Genomic DNA, 12,454 nt, shown 5'->3' with positions numbered 1-12,454 from the left:
GGGATTTTTGCCAATCTGATACCTAAAAAATGGTATCTTGGTGTAGATAAGGCTTGTGTTTTACACACGATTTGATTCAGAAATGCTATTTCAAAGAGTAGTCATAGACACACCCAACAATCCAGCTACAGAAGCGCTTCTTGCTGCCCTCCTCATATCAAAAAAATAATAACCTTAATGCTGTATGGGAGGGGGTTCGGTTGAATATGATATGGTTAGGGGCGCCTTGTTGTCTCAGTCGGTAGAGCGAGCAACTCTTAATCTCAGGGTCGTGAGTTTGAGCCCCACACTGGGGACGGAGTTTACTTAGTGAAAAAAAAATGTTTAAATATATAGTTACCATACCCAGGCACATTATGTTATATTATATTGCAAATAAATGTTATAGAAAGATGTCCACGTTGTAACATTAAATAAAAAGAAGTTACATGTGTCTAAAATGCTCTATGATATCAAATTGTATAATTATAAAATTATACATTAAGTTGTATTACAAAATATCGTGCACATTTTTTCAAACCAAGCACAAAACAAAAAGATGTGGAGATTTTGAGTACATCGCCTGACACTGTAGGGCGCTAAATAGGGGCCTTGACAACCATATGTTCACATCTGAATCCCTGGTGCCTTTGACCATGACCTTACGTGGAGAGAGGGTTTCCGCAGATCTAATTAAGGATCTCAAGATCTGATCACCTTGGATCATGGGGGTGGGCCCAAATCCAATGAGGCAGAAAAGAACAGAGCCACAAGGAGAAGCCACGTGAAGACGGGGATGCCAGCAGCCACAGCAGCTAGAAGAAGTGAGGAGGCTCTCTTCTAGAAGCTTCCCAGGAAGCACGGCCCTGTCAGCACCTCGATTTTGGACTTCCAGCCTCCAGAGCTGAGAGAAGACGTCTGTGTTTGTTAGACCACCCATGTGTGGCGCTCGTTATGGCAGACACAGGAAACCAGTCGGCACTGTGTTACGGAGGTGGGTGACCAAGGCCTGATCACGCGGCTGTGGCTTTGGGAGTGGCCGTGGACAGAGGCTGGAGGGCTGCAGGAGCAGGGCAGGAGGAGCCTGGACTGCTGCGCACAGACTGGGGGTAGAAACATGGATGGCAAGCATGTTGCCGGGGAGGACCTAGAAGGAAGGGAGGAACGCATTCCTGAACACCGGAGGAAAGCCGATCCTTATCAAATAGTGGCAGGAAACAGGACTGAACGAGACGTTCCACTGTTGGGTGGAAACCAGAACTTGTGAGCGGCTTTAGCTGCTTTAGCTGCGGAGATTTCCCCGTGAAGCGTGAGAGGCGTGACCTGCCTGGCTGCTCACAGGAGGGTCCGGGAGGAAACACATCGCCGTGGAAGGGACGGTTAGCGCTGGTGACCCAGGAAAGCCCCAACCCGCTCAGACTGCAAAGGCTGCTAAGGCTGCGAGAGAATGTCCTGGAGGGGGACAGCCAAGGGGGACTGGACGGCCTTCCGTGGGGTGGGTCAGCTGTCCGACCCACAGGTCCATGCCACCGTCTCAGCAGAAGCTAGGAAGGGAGTGGCGTCATCCAGAAAAGATCTACGGAGACCCCTCTTGTCTAAGGACGTGGGACCCGTGACATACACAGGAGACCCACAGATTTATGAGAATGTCAGACCAGCGGAGACACCAGCAGCTTGGACTGGACGGAACACAGCACACAGAAGAAAGGCGTTAGGAATCGGGGATTCCTGGGAAATGGGCTGGCAGGGCTACTCAGCTTCAACCCTGGGCTACCCTTCAAGGCTAAGGAGACAGGGCTCCCCAAGCAGAGCCTTGGGGCCTGCGCAGGAGGCCAGAGCGCAGAGCAGCAGCCGCCGCCGCCGCCGCCTCCGGAGGAGTAAGGACTTGCCCTGCAGGTTTCAAACTTGCTGGGACCTCAAGACCCTGATCACTGTCTAGTTCCCCCCTTAGAAAGGGGGTGTCTAGTCTGTGCCTGTCCCACCATTGTATTCTGGAGTCTCGGACTGGCTCACTACTTTCTCAAATCCACCCCCAGACGGGAGTTCTGCCCCACGGTGTCCAGGGCCTCACCCAGTCCTGATTTGGACACTTTGGACAAGATGTGGGCTTTTGAGCTGCTGAAATTTAGAGGAGGTTTTGAACTTGAGTTGATGCTGTAATGGGCTGATGCTCTGGGGGACTGCGGGAAGGGGTGAATGTATTTTGCATGTGACAAACATGAGTTTTAGGAGGCCAAAGGGCAGACAGCTGTGGCCTGAATAGTTGTCCCCCAAATCTGTGTCCACCTCCAAATCCCAGAGCCCACAGTGTTCTCTTCTTAGGAAAAAAGGTCTCTGCAGTTATAATTCAGAATGTTCAGATAAGATCATCCTGGATCACTCAGGGAGGCTCTAACTCCAGTGACGAGGAGCCTTGCAAGAGACAGGAGAAGACACATGTTGAAGACGGAGCCGTAGTCGCTCACCAGGGAAGGCCCACTGGGCCTTGGGACAAGAGCGGCCCTACAGCCTCTGGAACAGTGGGAGGTACCGTGGTGCTGTCTGAGGCAGAGACCCAGGAGAGGGTGTTCTTGGGGCTGGCTCTATCCCACAGCCAAGCGTGAGCTGTCCTAGTAATAACCACAGAAAGCTCAGTCGTGTCCCTCAAGGCTGACTCCAGTCCTATAAGCTTTCCCCGTAGCCCTTCACTTAATGAGGAAGGAGAAAAAAGGATACATTTAAAAAGTTCAAAATGCACATTCACTTCAAAACGGAAACAGGAGCGCCTAGAGGGCTCAGTAAGTTAAACCTCTGCCTTTGGCTTGGGTCATGGTCTTGGGGTCCTGGGATCAGTCTCTGCGTTGGGCTCTCTGCTCAGGGGGAGCCTGCTTCCCCCTCTCCCTCTGCCTGCCTCTCTACTTGTGATCTCTCTGTTAAATAAATAAATAAAGCCTTAAAAAAAAAAAAAAACCTAGGGAAGAGAAGAAAGGCTCTAAGAGCCCCACACCCAGAGACACCTGCTGTGGACGCTGCTCTCCAGCCCCCCACCAGCTGGCCCACACCTGCCCCCGAGGCCTGCACTTCCCGCCTCGCACATGGGCCCCAGAGGGCTGCCCCTCCCCCACTGTTCCGGGCACCAATGCGGCCACCAGCAGGCCTGAACCCAGACTCCAGACCAGCTACACCAGACGTCCTTCTAGGGCATGCCTTGCCTGCAGAATTGGCCCTTGACCTGCCCCACTCCAGGAACCAGGGTGGGCAGCAGAGTGTCCCCCTACTCTTCCTGGCCCCATGCCCCTTTCGCCTCAGGACAGCAGTAAAGGCCCCTGCCAAGGGCTGACCACCCACGGGGACAACCCCTCTCCTAAACCACGACCCCAGCACCCCCGAGGAGAGGAGAGGAGGGAGGTGGGCGCCCAGGCCTCCAGGCCCCTGTCCCGTGGCTCCTGAATGGGCACTCTCTTCCCATCACCTGGGAATGAGTTCCTGACCTCCCCTTCACTCAGTCCACTAGCAACCTGGGCGCCCCCGAATGACCCAGCACCTGCCCTCACTTGGGTCCCCATCGTTGTGCCCCACAGCACGGGCTCCCTGCCCACGGCTCCCCTGCCACGGCTCCCTGCCCACGGCTCCCCTGCCCACGGCTCCCTGCCCATGGCTCCCCTGCCCACGGCTCCCTGCCCACGGCTCCCTGCCCACGGCTCCCTGTCCATGGCTGGCCTACAAGTGGCCCCCCACCTGTACCACTGCTCCCCAGCCTCCTCGAGCCCCCTCTGAAGGCACCCAGACCCCGCCCCCTCCTGCCAGCTCCCCTCGGGCTTTATGGGGAAACCGAGGCTAGGAGGCACCATCACCCACACCTTGCTATACTCGAAGGCCTGACAGCCCCACCCCCTGCGTACCCCACAGGCCCTCGGTGGCAAGGGCCGGTCACATTCAGCCCCTGGCAGATGGGTCAAGGAGAGAGAGGGCCCAGCACTCGGCAATGCCCATACCCCCGATGGCCACAGATGCCCCTCAAGGCCAAGGCCACCCCTGCCCCAGGGACCTCAGGCCTGTGTTTCACCTGCGTGCCGGCACTCTGTCCTGGAGGGCCCCCTCCCTCCCACAGTGTTGGACACCCTCCAGCCCTGCACCCCTCTTCTTCCGAACATCACCCTCAGCACCTCCTACCTGACTACACCTTCAAACAGGTCTCACCAAGGTCCCCAGTGTCCCTTATCACCGAGGGCCAGGCACTCTTGGAGACTTGTCCTGCTCAGGTGGCCCTCTTCTGGTCTGTCACCCCTTCCCAGTCACTGGGCTGCCGGGACTCTGTGCTGTGGCTCTGCCCCTGCTTCCCCTGGCTGGTGTCCCCAGCTGCCCCAAGGCTCAGAGGCGCGTCTCCTCCCTTCCTCGTGAGGACCCCAAAGCACGGCCCCAGACCGGCCTCCCTCAACTCATCCAGCCTTTTCTGGCATCCCGGGGCCTCCACAGGCTCGCTCATCTCCAACTCGAAAACCTAAAGCAAACTCCCGCTGCCCCGCCTCCCCTGCTGGAGAGAAGGCCGGCCCCCACCCTGCCTTCGGCCACCACCAGGCCTCTTCCCTCGGCACCTGCTCTGGGGGCACCTGGGGCAACTGGCGGGGACCAGGGGTCCCGCGAGGGTCTGGCTCGGGGCCCCCTTCTCTCTCCCACTCACCCACTCGTTTCTAAGCGATCCTGTCCTGCGGCAGAGGAGCAGCGGACACAGACCCTGCCTTCGGGAAGCGGAGGTGGGTGGGAAAGGAGATACGTAAAATCCTCTTGGTCACCCACTAGTGCAAGTCGAAACCCTGAGCACGACACCCCAAGTCTCCCACACACCCCAACCCAAAACAAATTCCAGATAAAGAGGAAGATGTTAGAAAACAAACACGACAGAACTGGAAGACACTCTTAGCAAACGTTTTTTACAAAAGAAGAACGTCCTGAGCGGACATGAAACTCAGAGGCCACAAAATAAAAGAGGAAAGTTTTCGAGTCGACACGGATGAAGACAGAGACGAGGTGAGATGACAGGCGACCCGACGGCTGTGCGGTGGGAAAAGTGAAGACCACAGCTGGGAACACGGGGCCTTTTAGGAGGCTAAGAAGCTATTTCCATGATCTCAATGCTGGTCACAAGGAGACTGTGAAATTTAAGGAAGCGGCGTGTGTATAATTTGCATGCTTTTCCATAGAAATGTTATATTTCAATAGAACGCTTACTTACCAAAGGTAACAAACCGGGAGAAAAGTTTGAAACACATAGAACAAATAAGAAAGCTAATATTCATAATACGTAAGAGCTCTTTTTTTTTTTAAAGGCTTTTTAAAAAGATGTATTTGTTTATTTTATTTTATTTTTTTTATTTATTATTTATTTGACAGAGAGAGAGAAATCACAAGTAGGCGGAGAGTCAGGCAGAGAGAGAGAGAAGCAGGCTCCCGCTGAGCAAAGAGCCCGATGCGGGGCTCGATCCCAGGACACTGAGATCATGACCTGAGCCGAAGGCAGTGGCTTAATCCACTGAGCCACCCAGGCGCCCTATTTGTTTATTTTAGACAGAGAGAGTGAGCAAGCAGGGGGAGGGCAGAGGGAGAAGCAGAGAAGCAGACACCGCGCCGAGCACAGAGCCGGACCCGGGGCTCAATCCCAGGGCCCTGAGATCATGACCTGAGCCAAAACCAAGAGCCCAAGAGACGGAGGCTTAACCGACTGTTTCTCCCAGGCACTTCTGTAAAGAGCACTTATCATTCAAAGAGAAACACATCATACAGAAAAATTAACAATGCTTTTTTCTTTTCACCTGATCCCTACTTGCCTCTTGCCTAGATCTGAACAAGGGTTTTGAGTAGGCAACTCATAAAAGAAGAAAAGTGACATTAGCCAAGAACTACAAAACGATGCTTTTATTACTGATCAAAGAATGTAAATTAAAACAGTTTGGATTCTCTCATCAATCAGTGGGCAAAGATCTGGAGAACGCGCATGTCTTGTATCTGCCGTGCTCACCTATGCCAAGCGCAGCCTAGAAATGCAATCGTTTTTAACGACAAGCCCAAATGTCCACGTAAAGGGATGAGAGAAATAAACGAAAATAAACAAACAAACAAAAAACCAGATCAAAGACCTAAATGTAAGGCCTAAACTATAAAACTCCTGGAAGCAACCGTAGGCATAAATCTTCATGACTTTGGAGGAAACAATAGTTTCTTAGATATGATGCCAAAAGCACAAGCAAAAATAAATAGATCAACTAGACTCGTCGCAATTAAAAACTTTTCGCTTCAAAGGACACCACGAGGAAGGTACAAAGACAACCCACAGAATCAGAAACTCTTTGCAAATCCTGTATCCGGTAAGGGACGTGTATCTATAATACATAAAGAACACCTACAACTCAACAATAAAAAGATAAAGACCCAACTTAAAAACAGGCAAAGGATCTGGATAGATGTTTCTCAAAAGACGGTACACAAATGACCAAGAAGCTCTTGATACCGTCAGCCATCCGGAAATGGAAAGCAAAGTCACAGTGAGATCCCCCCTCTACCCACCAGGACTGAACATCTGTACTCAGGGAGGCAGGTAAGCCTAAGTGCTGGTGAGGACGTGGGAAGTGGGAAGGCTCACACACCATTGTGAGGAATGCGGGCCTGGGCAGCTGCTGCGGAGAACAGCCTGGCAGCTCTTCCAACAGTTAAACATAGAGTTCCCACGTGACCCAGCAATCACACTCCCTGGTGTCCACCCAGGAGACATGGGGACGCCGGTCCGCACAAACACCCGCACACAGATGTCCACGGCGGTGTTATTCGTGATGGCCAAAAGAAGGCCTGGATGTCCATGAACTGACGCACAGAGAACAAAGCCTGTGCGTCCGTGCCGTGGGCTATGATTCCGCCATGGAAGGACGCCCTTCACACACTCCCACACAGACGAACCTTGGAAACATCATGCTAAATAAAAGAGGCCAGGTACAAGATGGCTTGATTCCACTGATATGAAACGTCCAGAACAGGCAAATCCTTAGAGACTGAATGTAGACCCGGGTTTGCCAGGGGCCGGGGGACGTCAGTGTTCTGGAATTAACTGTGCTGATGGTTTCACGAGTCTATTAATATGTTGAAAAACTCTGCTCTCCCCACCCCCACATACACAGGTGTGTGCACATGCGCACGCACACACACACACATACACACACACACACAAGCTGTGGTCACCCCAGCCAGTGAGACTGGGGGCCAGAGGTGTGACCATAACTGTTTTCCTTTATGTAGTTCCGCAGTGTGGTCATCGCTGGTCTCGCTTTCTGCGACCGCACGGTACTGGGAACAGAAGACCACAGCCCTAGAGTCCTCTCCAAAGAGCCCGGCTAACTGCCAGCCCAGCCCCTGCAGCTGAGCTCCGGTCACCAAAGACGACACCCTGTGCTGACCACCCACTCACCCCGCGAGCACCCTGCAGATGCCGTGACAGCCTGGGGCAGTGCGGGGGACACAGATGACCCAGCGCAGAGTCCAGGCCCTGGGAAAAGTGGGACAGGGAAGGAGGGTGCCAGCCCTGCCAGGGAGGGGGGAAGCCCCTCCTGCTGAGTCTCAAAGAAAGCACAAGATACATGCCGGGCCCATGCCCAGCAGACACGTAGACAGCCCCCCCCCCCACCCCAGGGCTTCTCTGGACCCACCTTCTCCCCAGGCTGATGCGGGCTCCCTACCCCAACCCCCCTGCCCGGAAGCCCTGCTCCCCAACCCCACCCGGACCCCCAAAGCGACTTCATCAGAACCCTGAGGTGCTGCTTTTGGAACCACTTGGACTCTGGGGCCACCCTGCTCCCAGCCCCATGGGACAGCCTTGAAGGCTCCACCCCGGCCGCCTGGGCCCTCCTGGAAGCCCCAGTCCCCCCTAATCCTACAGACAGGCCCCTGGCCCTGTGCACACAGCACCAGGGGGAGCTGGGCCGCCCCTCTACCAGCAGCCTTACCCCACTCTCCTGGCCGCCTGGGTCCTCCCACAGCCAGCCTCCGAGTCGCTCTAGGCCAGGCTCTGGGGAACCGGGACTCAGGAGAGCCCTTGCAGCCCGCCCCACGGGCACCCAGAGCTCTCCCACCACAGACCCAGTGGCTCCAGCTCCACAGGAATGTGCCCTGGACAGAAGGCAGGGGGATGGGCAAGGGTAGGGCTCAGGCTGACAGGAAACTGAGAATGTTTGGGAGGAGCAGTGACCCTGAAGGGAGGACTGGGGATTTCCAGGGGGAGAAGCGGGGAATGAATGACGTGTCCGGGGTGGGGTCGGGGGCACTGTGGGGGGAGGGATCACTGGGGACAGGGACTGAGTGGCTAGACTTTGGAAGGGCCACTGGGGAAGGAGCTTCTCATGTGTGGGGCTGGGAGGGTGAGAGCTAGCTTGGGCTAGAAACCAGGAGGCAGAAGCCAGAGTCCTTGGTCGGCCCAGTGAGGGACCAGCAGAGCTTGGGCATGGCTGAGGGGCTGTCCCCCAGGCAGAGCTGAAAAGTGCTGTGCTGGGACCCAAGAGAGGGGGGCTCGGCCTCCCCGTCTGCACACTGGCTGGCATCAAGGGCCACCCCTTCCCTCCCTCCCCCACTGGGAGCCCTCCACTTCCAGGGACAGGGTGGACCAGGGCCTTGGTCCTCTGGTAGGTCCAAGGCATGCACAGTGGTCAGGCCTGCAGCCTATCGCCCAACCACCTATGGCCTCCTCTAGGCTCCTCCTGGCCTTGGCAGTGGCCCTGGGCTGGCCACAGGCACCAACCTAGACCCTTACTCAAAGGAGCTAAGGAGTCCCGGGGGTGCCTGGTATGACCCAGAAGCCCTCCAATGCCCAGGCCCATGTGGGAAGCCCCCAGCACTCACTCTCCTACCAAGCCATGGCCAGCTACCAGTACCACCAGACCAGAGAGCTGGGCCACGGGCCCTGGCGAGTCCACGCTGTGTACCCTCGGGCAAGAAGCAGGCTCAAGTCGCCGACTGCCCTTTTGTCAGCCTCCAGCCACCACGCCCAGGAGGTGGACACGGGCCAAGACAGCCCAGTGTGTCCAACACCAAGCCTGGCATCCAGGGAGGGCACCGAGACAGAAGAACCCCCAGGGACCTGTCAGATCTCACTCCTGGGAGGCCGGCCTCCAACTCAGGGAGTAGAGGGAACATGGCTAATCTGGTCAGTATGCCTCACCCAGATGCCCCAGACAGGATCTGGACCAACCCGATCATACCAAGGAAGATTCTGGAACAAACCACTATGTATTCTGTGTATTTTGCGTAGGTGTCCCTACTTCAAACAGAGTGACTACTTCATAAACAGTTGAGAGGAGACAGACACAGGAAACACAGGAGAGCTGTGGCCCACGTGGGCAGCTGCTTCCATGCCCAGGAACCACCCAGGTGAACCCTCCAAGGCCAGGCTGGCTCTGGGAGCTAAGAGCAGCAGGCCGGCCCTCTCTGGACCTAGACTCCCTCCCTCAGCAGCCCGTCACCCCAGGAGCATCTCTGTGAGGACCAGGCCAACGGGGCGGCCACAGCACGGGCAGGAGACCGCACAGCACAGGCAGAGATCACGCAGAAGCTCTTTGCGGAGGGGGGCCTGGCAGGGAAGAGCCCTAGGCGCTCTGCAACCTCTCCCTGCCTGGGGGAGGTCAGTAGGCAGAGAGCAAGGTGAGGCCCTAGCAGGAGCTCTCCCTGAGCTGCCCTTGGAGGCCGAGCCAGCCACGTGGAGCTGGAAACAGCTCTGGTCAGCTCTGCCCAGGGCCCCCACCTCGACCCTCTGCAGCAGCTCACTCACCCGGCCCTGAGCCTGCGTGGGCCAGGAGCCAGGGCTGTGTGTGCCCTCCGGGGACAGCACCAAGGGCCTGGGCAGGTCAGAGGCCCCAGGGGGCCCCTGCAGCAGGCCAAGAGGTCTGTCAAAGCCAGAGAATCAGTTCTTCTCAATAGGAAGGGAAGGTTGCCCAGTCTTCCCCAACCCACGGCTGCCTACGGGGGAGGGGGGTGTCGGAGAAGGGGAGTGAGGAGGTCCTTGCCAAGGAAGGGTGGCAGCCTAGGTGAGGGCCCGTTTGGGGATGTGAGGAGAGGCCACAAGTATGCGACCCACTGCCAGGTGTGGCCACGGGGGCCCCCACCCCCGGGGGGAGGCACCCTGCTGAGGGGCGCGGGAGGGCTCGGCCTTGACCCACGTGTCTGCTGGGCACCGGCTGGGGACACTGGACCCCGGCCCCGAGAGCCTCCGCCCGCGGCGCGGCCCACCCCACCACCCTCGCCGCGCGATGCCCTATTAAGGGCATGACCGCGGGGGCTCCGCCGGGCGCTCCCGCCGCTCCCGCCTCTCCCGGGGGCGCCGCAGCCGCGGGGGCTCGAGCGGGGCCGGCGAGGCGGCGGGCAGGGCGGTAACCGGAGCCGCGATAGGAGCGGCCACGGCGGACAAGCGGTCAGAGGCCGGGCCGTCAGGCTGGAGGACCTGCCAGGGCCCGGCCGGACGGCAGGTCGCCCGCACGGTGCGCGGGGCCGGCGGCGCCGTACCTTTGTACTTCTCCCGCACCTCCTCGTAGGCCTGGATGAAGTCCAGCTCGTCGGGCGGCGGGCCCGGGGGCGGCGGGGCGGCCATGCCTGGGCGCGGGGCGGGGCGGGGCGGCGCGGAGCGGCCTCCAGACCCGGCGGCCACCGGCCCCGCGGCCGCGCGCCGCTTAAAGGGGCGGCCCCGCCCCGCCCCCCGCACCCAGGATGCCCCACGGGCGGGGCGGGGCCGGGCGAGGGGCCAGGGGCCCGGGGCCGCGCGGGGCGGGCTGGGCAGGCTCCCGGCCGCCGCACCCCTCCCGCCCCGACCCCGACCCCGACCCCCGCCGCCCCGACGTCCCCGGCTACCTCACCTGGCCGCCCCCGGGCGCGCCCCTCCCGCCTCCCCGTGCCGCTCCCGAGACGCCTCCCGCCGCTGGAGACCAGAGCTGGTGGCTTCGATATAAAAAGAGGCTCAAAGCACAACCAATTTTAGTCTAAAAAGACTAAAATAGACAATGCGCAGCCAAAAGAAAAAAGATTTGGTGAAACTAAAAGATTCTTTCCCACCCACGAAATGGGCAAAGCCCCCCGTGTCCGAGCGCGGGAGACGCAGACCCCGCGGCCCACACCCCGACGGCAGCTCGCCCGGGGAGGGCTGCGGCCACCACCCCACGGCGGGGGCGGACGCCAAAGACGGCGTGCGGTGCGGAAGGACACTCGTGATCTGCTTTCACGTGGGTAAAAATCCTTCTTCAAAACCCATATGTGACGCCCACACACCCTCACGGCGTCCCGTGCCTCCGCACTGCCTTGCGCTGCTACCGGGCCTCGCCCCCACGGAGCCCCTCGCCGCTCAGCGGCTGGCCTTGCAGGCTTCTGGCCACCTGCCTCAGTGTCGCCCCGGCCTCCTGCAGGGGCCAGGCCTGCCCTCCACATGCCTCGCCCTCATTCTGTCCTGGGGGGAATGGGGTCAGCTGTGTGCAGCCTGCGCCAGCCAACCCTCAGCCGGTCCTTCCCCTCCTGCCACAGCCTGCCTGATGGCCTCCTGCCCTGGGTCACCCACTTCCCAGGGGCAGGGGCCGTCCCCAGCTGCCCCGCCCTGCACTCGCAGGGGCCTCAGGCCGGGCCCTTCCCGTCCTCCACTGCAGGGCAGCGGCTGGAGGCCAAGGCAGGCCCCCAGCCCACGGAGGCCCCACAGCTCTAGCCAACCGGGGACCCCTCCCCTCCGGCTCCTGCGTGCTCCCCCGCGCTGCGGCCGAGAGCAAGGGGCCTGGGAGGTGGCCCTGCCCCAAAAGCCCCAGAAAGTATCATGGCATCTGGGCACTGGCTCCTGGTCATGAGGCCCATGATGGCGCCTCCAGACCCGACTCAACCTCGGGCTCCGGCGCGGGCCTCCTGTGGTGGACAGGCGGGGGCCAGCAGGTGGCGCTGTGCGGCCCGCGGTCACCTGCCCCCGAGGCGCAGCGGGGCTCCCACCGCTGACACCCGCGGGGAGCCGCCGGCAGGTGCTCAGTCAGCAAGTGGGCGCCAGTGTGCGAACTGGGCCGACGATGCCCAGGGCGTTACCTGCAATGCGGATGACGGCCCGCTCGGCGGGGTCCAGCACGCTCCCATTGCCCCCGGAGCCCCCTCCGCTTCGCCGGGTCCTCTGTGTCTTCCCCAGGTTCCAGGGCAGTGTGTCCCCAGGGCTGGGCGAGCCGCTGCCTCCGTTGGCATCTTCAGCCACCGGCCGCCCCTCGTGGTCCTCGCCTGACATGGCCTCCTGGAGAGGGAGCAGGAGGGGGTCACACTTCTGGGCTTAGGGGGTTACTGCACACCAACCGCCACTTCCTTAATCTGGACATTGACCGCACCCTTCGCACCCTAACCAGCTGGACACCGAACCTCACTCCCCTCCTGGGTCCCACTTCACACGTACTGACCCCCCAACCCAGACACTGACAACTCTGCTCCCATCCACAACTGGCCTCACTCCCTCCAGCTCACC

General features: G+C 59.2%; 1 protein-coding gene across 6 annotated transcripts in view; it reads right to left on the bottom strand.

Moving 5' to 3' along the window:
* Window positions 1–12,454, bottom strand: part of PLEC (plectin) — a 53,911-nt gene that overhangs the window by 40,426 nt on the left and 1,031 nt on the right. For 4 of the 6 annotated variants that reach the window (XM_059165501.1, XM_059165502.1, XM_059165500.1 and 1 more), the window contains one exon: window positions 12,034–12,229. In XM_059165501.1, the coding sequence (XP_059021484.1) occupies window positions 12,034–12,223 (190 nt within the window). In that variant the 5' untranslated portion in view covers window positions 12,224–12,229. Of the gene's footprint in view, window positions 1–10,491; window positions 10,628–12,033; window positions 12,230–12,454 lie in introns of those variants that run through there. The other 2 variants (XM_059165508.1, XM_059165511.1) reach the window with 1 other exon arrangement.

Source organism: Mustela lutreola, chromosome 3, assembly GCF_030435805.1.
Source record: "Mustela lutreola isolate mMusLut2 chromosome 3, mMusLut2.pri, whole genome shotgun sequence".
NCBI lineage: Eukaryota > Metazoa > Chordata > Mammalia > Carnivora > Mustelidae > Mustela > Mustela lutreola.
This window is presented reverse-complemented; position numbering and strand designations above follow the sequence as displayed.